Source organism: Anopheles gambiae, chromosome 2 (assembly GCF_943734735.2).
Source record: "Anopheles gambiae chromosome 2, idAnoGambNW_F1_1, whole genome shotgun sequence".
Taxonomy (NCBI): Eukaryota; Metazoa; Arthropoda; class Insecta; order Diptera; family Culicidae; genus Anopheles; species Anopheles gambiae.
In genome coordinates, this window is record NC_064601.1 from 4,575,392 (window position 1) to 4,596,377 (window position 20,986).

Sequence of the window (20,986 nt, forward strand, 5' to 3'; positions counted from 1 at the left end):
GTATATTATTTTCAAACTAAGGAAAATAATAGTACAATAGCGACATACAAAAACAAGTTTTCGATTATATAAAAAAAAACTTGAAAATCAACCTGCTATTAGCTCTCTCTCTCTCTCTCTCTCTCTCTCTCTCTCTCTCTCTCTCTCTCTCTCTCTCTCTCTCTCTCTCTCTCTCTTTTCAGAGCTAAACGAGTCACAATGGGGAAGAAATATGACACAATATTCACTTTCAAAAGCCAATAGAATAGAGCAGTAGCAGCAGCAGCAGCAGCAGTTTCTCCAACCCAGTAAGTACTGTTTGAACAAAACTGTCCCTTCTACAGAGAAATGGGAAGGGGGAAAGAAGGAAGGGACGAATCAAAATCAAATAAACAACCGTACGAAGCAGTAAGAGCTCATATGCGAATGCCAGGCAACAAAGTTTCCCACCTCCCCCTAACACCAGTATCCCATTCCGCCCCAAAACTGTGTGCACATCATTCTCCGGCAGCTACTTATGCTGACTGTTTGATGCTTTTGAGTGGCGTCCTCCACCGATCCCACTCCCACCCGCACCCGCTCGCCCGCCAAGTTCGACACAATCATCTGGCCGGGCACCATTTGCCATGCGGAATCGGTTACGCCCGGTTGGATGTGCTTCGTACCGTGCAGCTACCCAGGCGCCACCGAGCGAAGCCAATGACAATTTCATCATTTTTGTTGTGCTCCTCCGTTTCACAAACAGTGTCCTTCACTCAATTGCTGCGGCCCACTTCAAGGTGTACGGCGCCCGAATGCCGATGAAGCAAGCATGGGGCACGGCCGCGACCAACCCGGAGCAGACAACGACAACCCAAAAAAACAGTGGATGCTTGCCTTCATCCCTTCAGGGCTCGTTTGCATCGTACAAACTGACTCTGGAGCTGGCTGTGTGTCGAAGTGTGTTTATGTGTGTGTATGTGCAAAGGGATACAACACTTCCACCTCACCTTCTTATCATACCCGATCACCAGCACCAGCAGACACTAAATATGAGTGGAAATGGACAGAACATTGTGCACGGTAGATGGATGCTGCTCGCTCAAGCGAAGCAGAGATAGAGAGATAGAGAGCGAAAAAGAGGTGATAAAACATCATTATCCTTCAGCTGTACTGATTCAACCTGCGAAACCTGGAACAAACAGAGCCGACCTACCAGCTGCACCTTTCGCCCACTGCACTACTGCAGGACAGGCAGGATAGGTAGACGCAATGACAGCCGGCTGCTTTGTTTGTGGCTGCCTGTATCCCACCCGAGCCGTACCTTGTCCCCAGACGGCCATAAACAAACCAATACGTGCGTTAAGTAAATGAGAAAATAGAACGACGAGCGTAACCGGGGAAAGGTGACCGCACCGGTACCATAAAACCGTTTCTGATACGCTGTTTAGTGATGATTGATGGTTTGCACGGGAGGATGGGGAAACGACCCCAGGATAGAGAGAGAGCAGCGGCAGAGAATGAATTGCGACGCCCAGCGTACTTTGTGCGGCAGTAGATTACATTAACGGCTATGGGTATCGGTAGCACCCTCAGCCACACTCGAAAGAGGGACAGAAGGGAATAGAAGGGAAGACATCTATATAACAGGGGGCAGAAGGGGACAAAAAGAAGCACAGAATCAATGCGAACACGAACAATAAAAGAGATTTAAGGCGGTAGACACACTGTCTGGTGTGTTTGGTTGTTTGAATGTCGGCTGTTCCCCGCCTGTGACGCCGTGACGGTAGGACAGCTTCTCGATTATTTATTACGCTCAATCAGCGTTCCGGTTGATTGATTTTTGGACCAATATCTGATGAGCCCGGTCAGCGCCTGGACATTGCAAACCATTCGTCATAGTTGTGGAAAGCCAAAGCGTTCCTTTTTTTCTAACATCCGACCAGCTATTTCACAACATGTCGCTCGTTGCAGCACGCCTTAAAAGGGTTTAAAAATAGACCCGCACTCCAACACACACACACACACACACACACACACACACACACAAGTAAAACAATCCCGTTACACACTACACTGCACATCCGGCCAGTGTCCGTTGATCCGGAGCAATCCCGTCCCGATCAAACCGCATCATTTAAAGCACGTCCGCGCTTTCAATCGACAAGCTAAAAATAGCCCAACGCTATGCCCTTCGTCCACGAATCGTCCACTATCACGAGGGCACACCTTTTATCGCCTCATCCCCACCAGCTGTTTGACGAATTGGAACAGTGAGTGTGTGTGCGATGAGAAGTCCATTCTGGCAGTGGTCCAGCCCATCCAGCTATTACACGTCCCCGGAAGCAGTTTGTCAGTGAAGGCAGCGGTGAGAGGGCGGACACCGTTGGGTGGACCTGTCACCGTTAAAAGGCGTCTCCAAAACGGGACTTCCGCCCGGTGAAGGGAAAAGAAAATTTCAACAAGATTGTTACCGTGTTGTCCTTCCCTCTTCTGCTTCCCCGGACCTGCTTGCTGGCAGCAGCCAGGCGACGAACGCACCCACCGGTGCGGTGTTCGAAATAGACCGCAAGCAAGCCCGTTCCGTTCGATCTTCATTGCTACTTCTGCACTTTTTATTCGGTCGATGATTGACTGATGGTGAAAGAAGTGGTGGCAAGTGTGGGTGGGAAGAAGCAGGAGGTTGCTTGCTGCATGTGCTCCCTGGTGTCCGGGAGACAATTTGTCACATCTGACATTTCGATTTCCTTATCATCGAGCTCGACGCCGGTGGCTCTCTTCGCGGAGTGGCCCTTGAGTAAGGACCCTGTTGGACGTGCCTTTTTTTGTTTTGTTTGAACGGCCATCATCTGCCAGTCGGGAGTGGAGTGGCCCATCCCGGCAAAGGAACTTGTTGGCCGGAGGTCAGGTGAACCTTGTCAGTCCAGTGACCAGTGATGTTCGATAAATGACTTTCGTCTTTGTTGTTGTTTCCCCCCCCTCCCCCCTCATTCTTGCTCTTCTTCTTGGATTGGATTGACCGGAGCAGCTCGTCCTGCAACGGTTCGTCACATTCGCTCAGTAGCCAGCTAAATATATTGTCGTTTCAGGACGCGCTTGAACGGTTTCGGCAGTAAGGGGTGAAAATGTCAATCATTACATACCCCCTCTCCTTCCATCAACCTCTCCGCACTCCCCAACAACATCGGTTGGGACAATTTCCTGCCAACTTTTGCCACCCTTCCCTCTCCACTTTCGAACAAACTCCACAAAACATTCCATTGACATACTTTGTTGGAGGATTTGTTCGCTTCCGTTCGACGCACACACCGCCGCCGCCGCCTCCATTGTGACAAGCCACACAAAAGAAACCGGAAAAGAATGGACACAGGGTGTGTGTGTGTGTGTGCCAGTGGCTCAAAATGGGTGGATAAATCCACTTTCAAACTATTTGACTCCCGACCTACTACCCCTGCCCCCCCAAACCCCCCATACCATCCATCTATCGCCCATTGTGCTACGGCCACAAGGAAAAACCAACCAAAGCCGCCCCATACCTTGATTGATGGAAGTAGAGATGGCACGCTTGCTGGTGGTGGAACTAAAACAGCTCTCCCGCCTCCCGTACCACCTTCTTGCCAGCCAGCGTTCGGTTCGGGAGGAAAAAAATAGTTTCAAACGGTTTGGCAGGCAACTTTTTACCTCCGTAACAATGCGAAAGAGGAAAAAGCGCACACACGAGAAGGCGAGTGGAGGAAAATTTAAAAAAATTAACAAAACCAGACAATAGCAGTTTAGTTCAAGTTCCCCCACCTCCCCTCTCCTCCGCACAGTGAAAGGCACCGGGCTTACCGGGCGGCGTAATGGTGTCTTCGGGGCGGGCGGGTGCTACCTGATCCTGCGTACGGCGCCGCACGCCGCGGATGGACGGAAATTATGCAATCTTCTAACGATGTGCGAAGATTCGCTGTTGGCACTCCTTTTCGGGCCTCCTTTTGCTCCTTTTGCCCACCCACCCAGCTACCTACCATCTGCCAGAACATACACGCGCACACACACACACACACACTCGACACGGGACGCCTTTTTAAACGCGCTTTTGTTTCCTTCCTCCCAACTGCTGCGTTTCTGCGTTCTTCTCAAGACGAAATCAAAAGTAATCCGAGCCAAAAGGGGGCGGTGGGAAAAGAGTGAAGTGGGGAAAAGGAAGAAGCGGCCACCGTTGATCCCAACACTGTGGCCACGGTGTCGCGAACATAAACCACCGCGCCCCACAACATCAAACGCACACGCACACACACTGAGCGAGCTTTGCGCTGATTGCACTCATTCACTCGGGCGCTCTCTCTCTCTCTCTCTCGCGAGAGCACGCACACACACACACACACACTGCTAAGACAACTCCACCAATGCCACCATGCACGGATCTTTATCGGCAGCATCGCCGCAGCAGGCGGCCCGCACGAAACCGAGAACGTGTACATCGTCTTTTGACATATTTTCGGCACCATCATCATCAGCAGCAGCAGCTTCAGGGAGTTTGGTTTGCACCACACAGCATCGCATACCTCCCCCCCCCCCCCCCCTTGGACCATCACATCGCTCTTTCTCTCTCTCACACACACGCTCTTGCAGAAGCTCTCCGCTAAGCAGGGGCGCGTACACGAGAGATCCTTTTCTCAAATGCACTGATGATAAACTGTTCTCTTTACCATCTCGCGGCCACCACCACCATTTCGCATCTACTTTTACAGCACGCGCTGCTTGGGGCGGTGTGGTGTGTTGTATTTTGCTTCTTCTTTCGAGTGTCCCCTTTATTTTGCTCTCGCGCAGACGCTTGTTTGTCTCTCTCTCGCTCTTTCTATGCCTCTCTTCTTCGTGGGTCACATTTTGCACAAAAGCTTGCACACAGCTTGCCTCCGTGCTGGCCCCTTGCTATCCTTGCGAGCAAAAGGCGAGCGAGATAGAGCGATTGAACAACAAAGAGAGAGAGAGAGAGAGAGAGTGAGGGAGAATGAAACCGAAAAGAGAGAGAGAGAGAGCGAGCGAGCGCGAGAGTGTGCGTTTGCTCTGCCTTTTGAACTTCAGACCGCTGCCGTTTGACAGTTGAAAGGGAGTTGTCAGCAGTTCGCCCGCTTGCCAATTGGGGATGTTGATTTTTTTTTCCTTTTCTTCTGTGTTGCTCCCATCTTTTCTTTGCATTTTTTGTTTGTTGCTATAGCTGGGTGGATTTTCCCGAGAGGGGAGCTGCTGTTTTTTTTTTTCTTGCCTTTCCTTTTCTTTTCTTCTGGTTGCTGTTGTATCGTCACTGCTGGCAAATGGGTGCGCACTTGCAAACACACTCTCTTGCACACACACACACACACACACACACACACACACACACACACACACACACACACACACACACACACACACACACACACACACACAAACACAAGATCTCGCGGCATGGAATCACACAAAAAAAAACCGTGCCCGTTCGACAATCGCTTTTCCGCCGCTACCGCTGGTGTTAGGAAAAGTCGAGCAGCGTACCGCGCCGCGGATAAGAATGGGCGAGATGAACCGCGACATTACATAAACTTGCTGTACCGAGCGAATTGGCGGGGGGGATAGGCAAAAAATGGCTCCCCGTAACGTGACCTACCAGGCTGCTCCATAACGCAATCAAGCGGCAGCAAGGGGGTGGGGAGGGGGATTGTGGGGTGGGGTTTTGTTGATACAAAAAATGTTTCAATTTCAACGCAACGAAATTGAATTCATTTGGAATTCGACTGTTCTGCTATTGATCTGAATATGCTTCCCTGCTCTTTGGCCCGTTTTGGGCACTTTAATGCACTGTACACTACATGAAGAGTAGGAAATTAAGTACAATATGAGAACAAAGTCTTATGCTTCAAGACGTTCGATTTATTAAACCCAACAACAACGTAAACGCTGCAGCACACTGCACATACAATTGATATTGGCTAAAGCTCAGAAGGAATTGCAATGCCAGGGAAAACAGAAGATAAAATACTTTGTTTTGCTTCATAAAGTATGAAAATTTGTTTTACGTAAAAAAAAAACAACAATCAACCAAGTATTCTGCCCCAAACCAAGAGCTCAAACGATGCTCGATGGCTACACCCAGCAGCCAACGCACGCCACACTGTCGCAGTAGAGATCGCGCTGTTCCGGAACGACGACGTTCAAACCCGTTCCATTGTCCGTTATGGTGCTTTCGTAACGTCGAGGATCTTGTTAAACGGCCTCACGAACGATCGTGAACGACTAAACGAACACACACACACACACACACAAACACACAAAACGTGTGATCGAGTTGGTTCGTGCACATGTGTTTGAAGGGTGCTTTGCCGAAAGGATGAACCGATGCTGCGGTTGGAAGAGTATGGGCAACGGAATTGGTAAAGGGGGGGGGGGGGGGGGAATAGAAATACATCTTCGTTCTCTCTTTTTTTTTGCTCTACCTCCCTCCCCCCTCCAAAACTCTCTCCCTGGCTGGTGTTCGCTGGCTGGCTTTTCTCAGCACGAGTTTGAGAAGATCTCCCCTGCTCTTGCTTTCTCCGGCACAGGAGAGTTCTCCTTCTTTCTTTTTTTCATCAATTTGAAGCAGAAGGAGAAGGGCAGTTGCTCTTCACTCTTCGCTCGCTTCTCGCATCGCGTGTCCGTTTGCTGCATGCATAAACGGCTTACGTACACGCCCGTTTGAAAGCATCATGCGAAACGATCTTCTTCTGGGGCGTTGGACTACCCGACTCCCAGCGGGTCTCACGCTTTTGTTTTGTGGGCAAAGTAACGCGTTTCTTTGCAATTGTTACTTCTCACAGTGTCACTGATTGTGGGTTTTGGAGCAAAAAACAAATGAACAAAAAAATGTTACACATACAGTCACACACACAAGCACCAAAAAACGGTACGAACAGCAGCAGCAGAAGGATTTAAGCTTAGTAGCCTGCGACAATGAACCACCACCCAGTGTGAGCGAGATGGTGCGATGCATCAAAGGCGAAAAAGGAGCGACAGAGAGAGCGAGAAAGAGCGAGCGAATGCTGGATGAGCAAGAAAACGTGCGTGTGTGTCTGTGTGTGCGAGAGAGCGAAAGGGACGCCCGTACACTAATTCCTTCGCACTGGGGAGTGTTGTATCCACTGCTCCATTGACACAAAACCGTCGCCTTTTTTCCGCATCATGCTGAGGAGGAGTGAAAACCCCACACACATGGGCGTTGAACGCTTTTCTTCGGCTGGTTCTAGCGGCTGCTGCTGCTGCTGCTGCTGCTGCTGCCACTGGGCCTTGTCCACAACCTTGCGGCCTGGAGGTGGTCAGTTAGGGGTTGATTTATTTCATGCCACAAGATTATCTGTAGCACATTTACACACACACACGCGCACACACACACACATTACACAAATTTGCCCAATCCACCTGCAACTATCACGCCCGTTTCGCGAAAGCAGTCACTCGGTCACACTTGCTTCTCGGTATTTCCATTTTTTCCCCGAGGATTTTTTGGTACGAAAAAAAAAAACATCCACCACAAGATATTTGCTAATCCTTAGGCCACACATTCAAACACACACATACACACACACATTCACATGCAGTAGAAAGAATTTGTTTGTTTTTTTTTCTTCCTTTCTTGGGAGCCTCGCCTCGGCTGGGAGGTCCCAATTTGGCAGGCAGCAGTATTCCATTTTCTTTTCTCGGGTTCTTTCATTGGCCCGACGCTTACGGTACGACGCCCCAGAGGGCCCCCGATACACACGACCGCTAGACTGCTGCGATTAGTATTTTTCACTTTTGTAATTAAGATTTATTCAACTGCTATGTACCACAAAAACCCACCACTACGGCCACTAACCGATTCAACCGAGCAGAAGAAGTCCTCACGTAGTCCTACTTGCAGCTCGACCACACTAACTCGGCACTCAGACGACTCTGGCACGGCCGTACCGTTCGCTGGTGCTCTCTTGGCTGGCCATCGGGGTGTCTCCTGCTGTCCACCACACGCACACACACACACCCACAGTAAAGGGATGCTGGATGGGAAAAGCGACGTTCCAGAGCACGAGAATAAGTATACGCACACACACACATACTCACCCACGGTGTCCTCTCGCGTGAAATACGTTGAAAAGGGTCAGAGTGTTTTTTTTTTGTTTTTGGTTTGCTTTCTCTTGTTTGTGACGCCCCGTATCGGAACACGCTGGGAGCGGCTCCTTATCACACCAACACCACCAAAACGGAGTAGCAGCAGCAGCAACGATTTCCCCACAGCACACTTGGATTCGTTGTGTACGCGCGCATGTGCAACCTTTGGCTCATTCAGTCGCTTCCGACGGACGATGGGAGAGTTGGTGATGCTCTCTATCCCGCTTGCACCTCTGCTGGAACATTGCCCAGCTACGAGGTTGCTTCTCTCACTCTCCCTGTCGTCCGATGCCGAAGCACGTTGTCGATTCTTTGTCACACCCTGTGTAGTGACGATGTGTCCGTGCAGGGCAAAGAGAAACGCATGCAAACATTGGCATCGTATGTGCACGGCGATTCACTCCAAAGCTTGCTAGTTTGTGTCAGTCAGTGTACTAAACACCATACTCACAGACGTTCGTAGCTCACCGTTGTATCGCAAAAGCTCACAAAAGCTGCCTTAGTGTGGTTGGTGTACTAGTGGAGCTTTCAAAGGGAAGCTTTTGCCGAATGGTGACACATTTCCAGAAACCCTTCTACTCCTAAAAAATACTGCTTTTTTGCTATTTATTTACAGATGTAGATTAGTGATGTGCTCTTTGGAACGCACCCACGACTCCGATCCGACTCCGGCAATTGTTAGTTCGATTCCAACTCCGGCAACATCCGAATTGACTAGTGAATTTAACACGGAGTAGGAGTCGTCCAGAGTTGTTCGGAGTCGTTCGGAATCGTCCAGTGTCGCCCGGAGTCGTTCGGAGTCGTTGTGATCAGGCTTTTCAGGAACGACTCAGAAACGACTCAGACGACTCCGATCGACTCCGATCGACTCCGAACGACTCCGACGACTCCGACCGACTCCGACATCTCCGGACGACTCCGGACGACTCCGAGCGATTTCGGACGATCCCAAACGACTCCGGATAATGCTGAGTGGACCTACCTTCCGGAGTAGATTCCGACATTATCGAAGTTGAAACCGAGTCGACTCCGGATTTTTGCCAACTTTACCCTTCACTAATGTCGAGCATTGTATCTTCTGCTTATTTGTTACAATAACATTAAGGTAAAATATATAGTTGTATATGAGTTCAGTATCAGTTCCAGGTTCCGATATGGGTTCAGTAACAGTTGTAGTAACGATATAGGTTCAGTATAAGTTCCTTGGTCGCTATAGGTTCAGCATCTAGACTAGGACCGGTATGAGTTTACGTTTTGTTACAGAGCTGGAACAGGTTCATCAACAGTTCTGATTCTACTTGGCTCCACCATCAGTCTCAAGATCGATACGGCCTTTTTACCAGTTCCAGGACCAGTACGGGTTCTGTATCAGTTTCAGGACCGGCTTTGGTCTTGAAAATGGTAAAAATACCTCTAAAAAGTATCTCTTGAATGTAATCTCGTACATCATTAGTCATGTTTTCCCAATGCAATGCGGACAATGCCCTCTTGAAAACGACAACGATCTACAGTCCGCAGAGACTTAATGCATCAACCATTATCGTGCACTGTTTGCCTTTCAATTGTTACCTTTTAGCACGGTTTTTGAGAAGCAAACAAACAATATTCAGCGCTTGTTTGTTCAACAATTCACGATGCATCAAACGAAAGAGGAGGTTTTATGTTGGCGCCAACCATTAGCATAGGATAACAACAAAAATTGATTGTGTTGACACACGCGGATTTAACACTACACGCGGCATCCCCAGGTGTATCTAATTTCGAATGCTTTTTTCTAACGCATGCATCAACACAGCACTCGGACTGCACATACTTCAGAGCTTTATTGTCAACAAATAAACAGAATCTCTCGCTCTCGATCTCTCGATCTCCTTTATCGCTTTACATGGTATAAAAATTCACCTTACAGGTTCACTGGTAAAACACAACTTCTACTCAAAATAGAACACATTATTCCACAGTTTTTGTCTGTTTGTTAAATCCTTGAGAAAACTAAGTCCTGCACTAGCATGTTTACACCACAGCAGCCTTGTGCTTAGTAGTTGGTTTTGTTTTTTTAAACGCCAATTCCTGCCAAACTCTCTCTAGGATACACTTTCGCATGGAAAAAAAATGGTTTACTTTCTGGGGGGGGGGGGGGGTTGAAAGATCTGTCTTTTATCTCGCATTTCGCCCTCTTGAACGGGAAACGGAAAGATACAGGCAATAAGGTAAAAGGTGTGCGGGTTTTGGTCGGGAAGATTGTTAGGGAAGCTGATTTCGCCGTCCTATCAGATTAAGGTGGTGCAAATTTCGAACTACTATTGCCACTACAGACTACTACCGGCTTTGCTTGCTGTACTAATTAGTTACTACCGTACGAACATTATTCGATTGTAAACGTTAAACGTGCGCCTAAAAATGTGTTGCGTGCGTAAAAGTTGCTTGCAAAATGTGTCTAAAAATTTACCTATTCTATAAAAAAGCATCTACCCACCACTGAAGAAGAGTCAGTGGCTTTTGTTCGCATAAGAGCCGTTGTAAAGGAGTGTCATCGTCTCTTACTGGCCTGTCCCTTATCTACCTGTATTTCCTATGTCGTTTGGTTATTTATATATATATTCCCGCCAGGTACCATTGTTCCCGTATAGTGTTCTATTCTATCTTACCGATCGTGCCGTAAGATTGGTTCTCCCCATTTTAGCACCATAAGTGTAGCATCTTTCCATCTCTACTAGCTGGCGTTTCGCATCGTAGGATGAACAGTTTGTTCAAAGATTCTTTGCTTTTTTGTGCATTTTGTTTTGCTGCTGTAAAGGACTTGCTGTTGTTAACTGTTGCATACACACTTTCACCCAAGAAGACTAATATCGGTTTGATTCGTTTCACGATCACACTTTCTCTTTCTCTGCCGCTCTCTCCCCTTCCTTCAAACACACACATTCCCAATTCGAGTGGCGTTCGGTTGTGATGTTCGTTAGTATGTTTGCATTGAGCGTGCGTTCGCATTAGGCTGCTGGTTGAGCTTGCGCTTTCTCCATCCGCTCCTTGCCACCCATATGGTGGTACTCGATGAACCGAGCGCCCTGCAAAGCTTGCGCGGTAGTGTTAGTAATGTGACACGCAAAAAGCAGCAAGTTTCTCGGCTGCACCTTCCAGGCGAAGCGCATAAAAACCATCGAGTAGAGACAGAGAGCTGCAATGAAGGAAATTAAGCTGTAATTGTGCTAATTAGGCGCCGCACCGAACCACTTACCGCCAGTCATCGTGCCGGAAATAATCTTAGGATCTTTCTTCAGATCACCGAGCGCCGCAATAGGGATGCCCCAGTTCGCGACCGGACCCCAGAAGTGAGTGCTCATCAGATACTCCCGGAACTCTTTGCTTTTCAGGTTGTTCAACAATTTGCGTCCCATCGTGGCCATCCTTGCTAACCGGGGGGTGAGGTGCGTTCTGTCTACTTAGGGACGATAAAGAGGCTTATTGTAAACAACACTTTCTATCGCAACTACACAACAACACCAGCAACAAGATACCATCGATTGCGTAATCATCAAATCTGTGCGAAATTGATGAATGCTACTACCCCGCACCGTGTCCCCTACAAACTTACCGCTCGCGATCTAAATGATACCGACACACACACGGGTGGTTGAGTCGAGTTCAAGGTCAGCCGGAAGGTTCACGTCGTGCCTGGTTCGAAGATGTCCGCTTCCGTTCACCAGCCCAACCCGGTCGTACTTTTTTATGTAAGCACCCACCGTATTTACACACCCGCCGGAAATCGCACGATGAAAGCAAATATCAACAACACATCAACGCGATTAAAAACAAAACTCCTTTTTTCTTTTTCTTTTCTCTGCCACTTCAAACTGCTGCTGTCAACATTCGCGCACAAGGTGTACAAGGCGCCAGATGGCACATCGCTCTATACATCTTGTAGCAATCGTGCTCGAATTGAAACTGCTCGAACGATTCGAGCGAAACGTTTCAACGTTTCGGTGAGCCGTTACGATTTGAATTTTGAACCGCAATTACGATCGGTTTGATGATGCAAAGGAAGAATGCACTTGCGCAATGCTGAATTATAATGCAAAACAGACGTTTTTGTGACGATTTGAAACCGTTAATGTTAATATTTCAAAATCAATCACGTGCTTTCCAATATTTATCGTATTGAGCCCCTGATGGACCCTCGTTTACTATTACCTAGCACCCTATTCGACCCAAAATAAAGGTATGTCCTTTTGTACACCACTTAACTGCATCCCACGTTCATCCCGTACTAAAAAAAACATTCCGCTCTCTTCCGGCTGACCAGGCCACCGATTGTGGAACCGTACGAGGCGCAGAGGAGGAACCGAGCAAGAGAGCGGTGGCAAGATTTGTTTTGTTCAATCGCATAAGACTAAATACAAATAGGAAATGAATAAATTTCGTCCTTTCGTGCGTGCATCTCCGCGTAAGCTCTCCACAGTTCGTTCTTGCGCATTTGCAGCTCCTCGCGCCATCGCTACCGCGCAATCGCCTTTTCCGCAAGCAGCATCCATTGAGCTTCCTTTTCTCCCCCTATCTCTCTCTCTCTTTCCTTCTCACACTCGTTTCAATCGCTGCTGCTGCTGCTGCCATAGCCCTTTTCTCAGCTTTTTGTTGTACGGTGAGCTTCTTTCTTCACTTCCCCGCTCCACCACTGTCCTCCGCGCGCCCGTCCCCCTTCCTTTCCGAATGCCATTTCCTTTTGGCAGCGATTTTTTATGTTATTTTTGATTTATGGCTCCTTTGCGGCTGCCAGAGAGCCAGGCAGCCAGCAGCAGTTTGAGTTGCATGAGAAAATCGTTTTTTTTTTTCTGTGTGTGTTGTGTTTGGTTCTGTCCGACCTTCGATGGACAATGCAATACATGTACATAGAACCCGATATCCTTTCAGCGCCGGCTCTACACACACCGTAAGCCGAGACAGCCGGTGAAAGATGAGTCCTTGTAGCGCGACACAAAGGGCCGGACTGACTGACCACTGCTTGCACCGGGTCACACGCGGAACACCGAACGCCGTGGAACAAAAGGCCAGAGCTCGACCGGCCACTGCGCACTGCACACCACCACCACTGAGACGGTGAAGTACTTCCGCCACTACGGCAACCATAAGAGGGATGTGAACCGTCAACCGACCAGGCCCGTCTGTCGGTCCCTGGGTGACCCCAAACGTTCGCACTGCCCCTGCTTCTTTGATCCAAAAAGGGTCTAAGGATACGTTTTTTACCTGCGCAACCTTTCGCGCACTTGTACGCTACAGTATCACGCTGACCGCAAAAAGGATCGCGCAATCCTGCGCAGACGTAACCGAGGATGGTGAATGATGAGCCAGAAGAAAAAAAAAACAGCAACCCAAGCAGACCCCACAACCTTTCGGGGTAATTTGGGTTAACTGGTTTTAAATAGGTTCGAAGGGTAAAGGGTTAAAAGGTACACCGGGCTGGCACTCGATTAGTTCCTTGTCGCAGTGCCGAACTGCCGAACCCTAATTGGTTATGGAGTGCCGCCGTCTGTTCGCCGATCGATCTACCTGCTACAGTTCGACAGAACCTATCTGTATGCCGATCATCCTGAAAAAGCTGCCAGCACTTCAACGGCTCACAGGAGGACAATGAGCATCAACGGTCGCATCAAAATCGCATTAGTCGCGCCATCGCAGCAACGTTTTTAACGACATCTGCCGTGCCAACGGTGCGCCGCCATTGCCTAAACATGATCTATCGAGAGCAAAGGTACAGATCGAACATCTAACGATTTGCTGCACCTTTGTTCTCGGGTTTGTTTTCCTTTGCCCGCCGGTCTCACGCATCAGTTCGCCGGCCAAAGGCGCATCATCCGCCAAACTAAAAAAACAAAACCCGGCGTGGCCTTTCGCGGTCAAGCAAAAGTGCACACAAAAGGGCGATCTTCTCTTCCGCCACCATGTGTGTGTGTGGCTGGGCGCGGGCTAAAACAAATATCTTCAATCCCCCATTGTCCCCGAAGTTCGCCAGCATGTAACCAGCACTATGCTGCTGCTGTCTTAACCCGGTCGGGCCAAAGCGGTCGTCAGCGGCGCATCACCGCGTGGTGAGAGGGCACAATTGAACGCACTACTGGTTTTGGTTATGCGGATATGCTCGCTTCGGTGCGCTCTGCACACCGTTGTTGTTTTTTTCCCGTTCCTCGGAATCTCCTCGATGGCCTCGGCCAAATGGCATTTAATGTGGCAATACACACACGCACAGCATTCCCGCGCGCGCGCCGTTCCTCCCGTTTGCGCCCGGAGGCTGATAACTCCCTGCGCAATTTCCAAGCGTGTCTCTCTTCTCTCTCCCGGCGCTTGTGGGAAAGTTCCCAGCTTTTCCGGCCGCGATCCGCGCACAGGAAACAGGTCACCGGAGACCTGAATGGAACGGGGGCACACCGGGATGCTGTGCTGACCGTTGTCTGTCCAGCGAGGACGAGTTGCTGCTGCCCCGCCCAGATTCTTCACCGATGCAGATTTTCACGCTTCGCTTCGCGGTAACACTTCGACAGGAAGCGCGCTCCTCCGGTCGCAACGGCATGGACGAGCATGAACTGGACACCAGCAGCAGGAGAAGCAGTAACAACATTACCAACATAAAAAAAAAACGATCACTCAAACACGCCAGCAGCAAGCAAAATCCCCGTGCATACATTAAATGCACCACCCTAGCCAAAACCCCGTTTTGTGCACACCTTCAGCATGCCGGCGTCTTCTCTATCTTGTCTCTCTGTTTAAGACATCGAAAGAAGCACACACACACACACGAAGACACAAACTGCCCATCCTTTCGGTTGTCTACGCGGTAAGGCCAAACGGGAAAAGATCGGCCACTAAAGGGGGAACAACGGATTCCGATTCCCCCTTGGTGGTCGCCTGTGCATAGCTGCTCTCTCCCCTTGGGCGAAGAGCGCGCAGGCTCATCTTCACTATTTGCTGTTTCAACCCCTATTTGGTCAACTTCCCCCCCCTCATTGAACCATTTACGCGCAGACCAAGCCAGCGCGCATCATCGACAGCGCATTATCTTGTCTCTTTTGGACGCTGCTGCCTTTGCTGCTGCTGCACGGACAAGGGGGAACTGTGTATATTAATGTTTTTGTTATTAAAATATTATAATGTGGACCTTCTTTTTTCGTCTATTCATCCCTTTAAATAGGCTGTCCAGTTTTGTGCGAGTAGGACACACTCGGAGGAAGAGAAAAGCAACAAAAAAAAGACAAGTTGCTGCGCTGACGCTCCTCCAAGGATGTGGTGTTTCATAGACATCGCAGCAGCGTAGCGCTTAAAGGAAGGAGAATGTGTCCTAGCCCAAAAGGATGAGGATTCTTGGCGGTGATGCCTTCTGTTTTCTTTCTTCCCTCCGCCGCTCTCGGGCACAACTATCTTTACCGTGCCAGCTTGACGGAACGCCGATTACACAACTCCCCTTTTTGCCGGACTTGCGGAGTTTTGGACGAAGCATCCAGCAGCTGATTCGGCGCATAAAAAAGGCATCCTCGAGGACAGACCACTGTGAAAAAGTGATCACCCTGAAGCTATTTGTATCCCGGTTAGCCGGGAAAAGGTCTCTCGGGCTGACGTCTTGCAGCGAGAGTCACCTCTTATGTGGTGTCATCTTGGTGTGTCTTGCTGCAATCATTGCTGCCCGCTGGGTGCAGTACCCTGACAACCCCGGATGACCCCGGACTGTACGCCTGCCCTACGGCAGAGCTGGAGCTGGTTGCAAAGAGTTTGCACTGACCGACGCGGAATGTATTTAGGTACTGTGAATTTATTCCTTCACTGTTCGTTAATTGGTATAAAAACAGGTCTCCGCTTCGCTTCGAGATTCGATTCTGATTGTAAAAACAAGGCAGCTCCTGTGAATATATATAAAAAAAGGAATCTATTACAACTATGGATGCGCACGGGCATCCCCTACCGTTTTGCTGCTTTTGTAGCTATTTAAACTCTAACGTTCCTTTGTGGTGGGAACTCGTGCGGACGGCAACAATTACATCATGTTGGAATGGATGGAGAATAAATCTTACATTTTCCTTTTTTGTACGTTAGTTTTGCACAATTAACCTACCTTTTTACCTTTCTAGTAGCTCTAGCTTCGAGAATGCAATTCTGGTTGCATATTGCATGGATGGAATGAATTCTTGTTAGCGCAGCGAAATGTGGGACCTCACTTCCACCTGCACTATTATACCCTTTTCCACCGATCAGCGGAAATGGGTAGAGGGTTTAAAATATAATGGCGTACTCTCGCGCTCTCTCTCTCTCTCTCTCTCTCTCTCTCTCTCTTATTCGCTTGCGCCTCATCGCGCCTACCGCCTAGCACTGGAGATTCCGGCGCAGCAATATCCACCCGAACAGCGACACAAAGACGACGATGGTAAACTGCACCTGCAGGGCGGCCGCCCCGGCCAGACGGCACTTGAACGTCTCGAACCGCGATTCCTTATCATTCACGATGTTCTCGAACTCGGCCTCGACCAGCTGCCCGTCATAGTAGGTGATCAGATCCTCGTACGGATACTCGAACCCTTGCAGGCACTCGCACTTATAGCCGCCCGTTTCGTACCCGCGGCCCAGGATCGGGACACACTGAAAAGGAAAAGGAGAGCGCACAGAAAAAAAAACAGCAGAAGGTGAGCAGAATGCATTGCAAATTGTCCGTCCTGTGTGTGTGTGTGTGGGAACGGGGGTATCGGTTGCGCTGCGCAAATCCGTGCGATTCCGAGTGTTCCGTCCCATTATTACAGTGCTGCACTTTTAATAGGTCAATGTCCTTTGGGCAGTGCATAATCAAATACGTTCGTTCGTTGCATTTCCGTGGCGCAGTGTGTGTGTGTGTGTGTCTGGGAGTCTGGGACGTCCAACCCTATTTTCGCTTTGTTTGCCGAAGCTGCGTGCTGGAGGAAATGAATACCCCCGTCGGCCCGGGCACTCCGGCACAGCTCGCACAACGGTGATCGCATTACAACGGTTTACAACCCCCTCCCTCCCTTCCCGCTATTGCTCCCGAAGGGGTCCATTTTTCCGTTCGTTTGCCGTTCTCTCGTCCAACCGAGAACAAAAGCAAATCTTCAAGTTTCACGATGGCCGATGCAACCACACGTCCGAGTCCGAGACAGGAATATGGGGGGGGGGGGCGAGTATGGGTTTGAGGGAAACAACAGGCCAATGCACAAAATCGTGCCCGACGGTGGCGAGACAAGAAAGCGGAAAGGATGAATAGGGACGTTGGACCGGGAAAGCGGACCCGTAACGTTTGCGCACAGCACAGCATTTGAGCCGAGAGAGAGTGAGAGAGAAGAGAAAACAAAAGCAGGAAGGAAAAAACGCATGATCCGCGCGCGCATACTTACGTATGAAGACTTCTCGTCGCATTTGTGAGTGTTTTTGAATGCATTCGGCTCGTAATAATCATCCGGACATTGGTTGATATCCAGCTGGAGCATGTTCATTGAAACTGCAACGACTCCCCTGCAGAGCGGACAATTCGGCGGGAGAGTGGAAGAAAACAGAACAAAAGGCAGTTAGAAAATGGTGCGACAGAGAGGCACAAGACCAACAAACGGGCCGCGTTTGGGAAAGGAGAAGAAATGGACAAAAAAAAACCCAGGCAGTTAAAACTGCATTTCCGGTTCAAATGGTCCGCCGCGCTGTGCTTACTTGAATTCTAGCTTCACCTTCAGGCTGTCCCAGCCGAAGAACGGCACCGCGTACGTTATGAGCCACTTCTTCACGTAGCCCTTGCAGTCGAACTCGGGCGTCGTCCAGTAGCCGTGATCCATCGTGGCCGCGTGGTAGAAGTTCGGGAAGTGCACGTACCGTTGCGCATACTCGCCCGTCTCGTTGTGGCGCAGCCGAATCTTCAGATAGTACTTCTCGAGCGAATCGAAGTTGGTGGCCCACCGCTGCTTCAGCAGCCGGAAGAACGGTTTGTCGATGTACTCCTCGCCCGTCTTGTTGTATCGGGCCAAATCCTCCAGATTGAACTTGCGCGTGTTCAGCTCGCGCTTGTACGCGTACGGTCCGAACAGGGTGCGGTTCGGGAACTTCCTGCGATCCCACAGCGTGGTCGCGGACCAGATGCGCGTGTTGCCCAGCACGAGCGCGAGCGTTTCGCCCATCATCTGATCCTCGGTCAGCGGTTTGTCGGCCACCCGCTTGCCGGAGTACACCTCGCTCGGGTCCGAAATTTGCAGGAAAGCGCTGATAAAGTTCGCCAACCGGATGGCCATCTTGGCCTCGTTCTCGAACTGCTTCTGCGCCTCGTACGCAAACTCGCCGGTCAGCATCAGATCCTGCGGGTGGTAGTTCTTGCACGAGCGTGCATTTACGCCCAAAATGAACTTGAGCACCTCGTTGATGTTGAGCTTGTGGGAGTGCAGCGAGCTCGGACCGGTCGTGAAGTTCTTGTACTCGTAGTACCGGTTCAGGTACTGCTCCCTCACGTACGTTGGCGCACGGAACCACTTGATCGGTACCTTTTGTACCCCTGGAATTGGAAGGGGGGAAAACATCCAATACTCATTAAATGACCCAATACCACACACACAAGCCGAGGGCACTCACATCCTATCTTCATGCAATCGAACCCATTGTAGAACTGCTCGTCCGAGGCACGCTCGAGGATCTCGCCGAGATAGGGCCTCCGAACGACGCCCGGCAAGCGATACCCCGGTTTACAGCGACACTGATAGCCGCCCCTCCGGAATCCCCACCCATCTATTGGTTCACATTCGGTTGTTTCCTTCTTGCAGCGCGCTGTGTCGGCGAATATGTTCGGTCCCTTGTTACCCTCGCCCTTGGGGCATTGGTTTATGTCGATTCGTTCGAAATCCATTTCCAGCACCGAAACGGCCGTATATCTGTAGCAAAGGGAGAAAGGTAGACACACAAATAATGCAATCTTTCCCCAAAGAAACCCAACCCCTCCCCCTCCTGCACCACACTTACGTCGGATATTCGATGTGCCGGAACTGGGTGTGGCGCGGGTAAATGTCGGCAATCGGTGTAACGGCCGCTACCAGCCACTTGTTCGACCGGCGGCAGTCAAAGTACGGCTTGGTGAACTTCACCGGGCCCGGGTTTTCGTCCGCCCCCGGCGGCCCATGGAACGTAAACGTTTCGTTCGTGTTGTTCGCGTACCGGATCTCCACCTGGTAGGTCGTCTTTGTGTCGTGCCGCTTGTCCACGTTGTCCGGCAGCCACAGGTTGTACCACTCGTTGATGTGGTAGTTCTTTATCGTGTAGTCGTGCAGCGCCGAGTCCGGCGGAAACGCACCTAAATCGCGCACGTAGAACGTGTTCAGCGTGGAAATCTTCTGCAGATGGATCGGATCGTTGAAATCGTCCTCGCGGTAGGTGCGGGGCGCAAACCGGGGAAACGTCTTGTTGAAGAACCCACGGTACGAGGAGGAGAACGACGAGTTCGGCGCAAAGTAGATGGCGGACGCGTTAATGTGCCGATTGGACGACACGTCCGCGACGGTCGACAGGAAGTAGTACATCATGCCCGGATCGTACGTATCGTTGATGGCCGGCCGAATGAAGCGACTCTGCAGTATGTAGCTCCAGAAGAACGCCCGACTCAGCGCCATGTTGTGCAGGTGCAGCAGGGCCGTCCGGTTGGGAAACACCGGATTGATGTTTACATCCTTAATGTCCGGCAGGTGGGAGACGCTGTCCTCGGGCAGTGTTAGATCGCGCGGCGGCAGGATTGGGCAGTTGTCGCCGTTCACCTTGTCGAACCGCACCTTGATCTCATCGAACGCGTCCTTTGGCTGCCATTCGTACTGGGCCAACACGCCCATCAGCGTGAGCACGGCAAACAGCCCATAGCTGCGCCACAGCAAACCCATTTTCCTGTGGACCTTCTTTTACCAACCCGGTCCGGTCGCGATTCACCTTCCACTTACTCTAACCTCCCCCCGTGTAAATAAGGCACTTTTGGTGGGGAAAACGAAAAGATTTGTTTAAAATACCGATACTTTACGCCAGACAGCTCATTTCACCTGACACACCCAACAAAACTGTTTAACAATGGCAGACAGCGCTGGACGCAGGTTCGCCCAGTGCGCGTTTGACGTTTCCAAGCAAGAAGAGCTAGAAGACCGACAGTGACGTTTTAGATCAGAGGGTGATTCAGTGGGCGTACGTGCTTGGGTGCATTGCGTTCTCTCGCCACAAATGCTTTTTTATGTGTTTTCTTACTTCGAGTCTTATCTCTCAGTTCCCCCTTCTCTCTTTGTTGCTAGTGTTTGAGACTTAATCAAACTTTTGATCCGAATTCTATTCTGCGGGTGAAAGACTGCTCACATAAATAACAAAATTGCGGACCAATTCATTCATTTTCGTGTTTATTTATTATTTTTTATTCTCATTTGTTCCATCATTTTGCCTCCTTCATCACATCTCCCCCTCGCATTCTGAATTTAAACTAAAAAAAACAAGCTCATCGCACCCCTACAGCATCGGCTGCGGTCAACGAGCGGCAGTCAAGGTCACCCACAGCAGCCACCTTCTCGCAAACTGACAGCCTATAGGCGCGTGCTGTCACACTGCCGTCACTGTTCGTTCAATTCAAATCGAACCGAATTCGGTTACGTCGACTCAAACCACGCGCTGCTATGTCGACCGGCTCACTTGTTTGTTTATTCGCGAGCCGGTCGAGCGAGAGAGAGAGAGAGAGAGAGAGAGGGGAAGAAAAAAGAAAAACAACAAAACGGGTCAATGCACTTCGCGAAACGCAAATTGGCGCAGCGAATGCAAAGCGACGCGAAAAGCAAAGGAGCGCTTCTTGGCCGCTAAATACGGCAAGAAATGGCCATAAATCAATTTACAGCCGTCTGTGTTTGGATGATCGAGACGA

At 50.0% G+C, this 20,986-nt stretch overlaps 3 protein-coding genes across 18 annotated transcripts in view; all 3 read right to left on the bottom strand.

The window, feature by feature from the left end:
* Positions 1-7,925, bottom strand: part of LOC1281762 (cubilin) — an 87,408-nt gene extending 79,483 nt beyond the window's left edge. For 9 of the 14 annotated variants that reach the window (XR_009765571.1, XM_061652290.1, XM_061652289.1 and 6 more), the window contains exon 1: positions 7,808-7,925. The gene's annotated coding sequence lies outside the window, so the exon portion shown is untranslated. Of the gene's footprint in view, positions 1-7,778 lie in introns of all 14 variants that reach the window. The other 5 variants (XM_061652282.1, XM_061652281.1, XM_061652280.1 and 2 more) reach the window with 5 other exon arrangements.
* Positions 7,926-9,895: 1,970 nt separating this feature from the next.
* On the bottom strand, positions 9,896-11,981 carry LOC1281759 (mitochondrial pyruvate carrier 1). Of its 2 annotated transcripts, none has more exons than XM_321716.5 (3): positions 11,690-11,981; positions 11,333-11,533; positions 9,896-11,272 (listed from the first exon to the last, which is right to left on the bottom strand). In XM_321716.5, exons 2-3 carry the CDS (start codon positions 11,499-11,501, stop codon positions 11,085-11,087), a joined length of 357 nt encoding a protein of 118 aa, XP_321716.4. In that variant the 5' UTR covers positions 11,502-11,533; positions 11,690-11,981; the 3' UTR covers positions 9,896-11,084. The 2 variants fall into 2 exon arrangements, with proteins under 2 accessions (XP_321716.4, XP_003435822.1); XM_003435774.2 differs by having other exon boundaries at positions 11,333-11,536.
* Positions 11,982-15,871: 3,890 nt separating this feature from the next.
* Positions 15,872-20,188, bottom strand: LOC1281758 (uncharacterized). 2 transcript variants are annotated; one of them, XM_321715.6, is made up of 5 exons: positions 19,072-20,188; positions 18,688-18,983; positions 17,782-18,610; positions 17,475-17,592; positions 15,872-16,710 (listed from the first exon to the last, which is right to left on the bottom strand). In XM_321715.6, the coding sequence occupies exons 1-5, from the start codon at positions 19,974-19,976 to the stop codon at positions 16,438-16,440; spliced, it is 2,421 nt and encodes an 806-aa protein (XP_321715.5). In that variant the 5' UTR covers positions 19,977-20,188; the 3' UTR covers positions 15,872-16,437. The 2 variants fall into 2 exon arrangements, with proteins under 2 accessions (XP_321715.5, XP_061508279.1); XM_061652295.1 differs by having other exon boundaries at positions 16,128-17,592; positions 19,072-20,176.
* Positions 20,189-20,986: the final 798 nt, after the last annotated feature.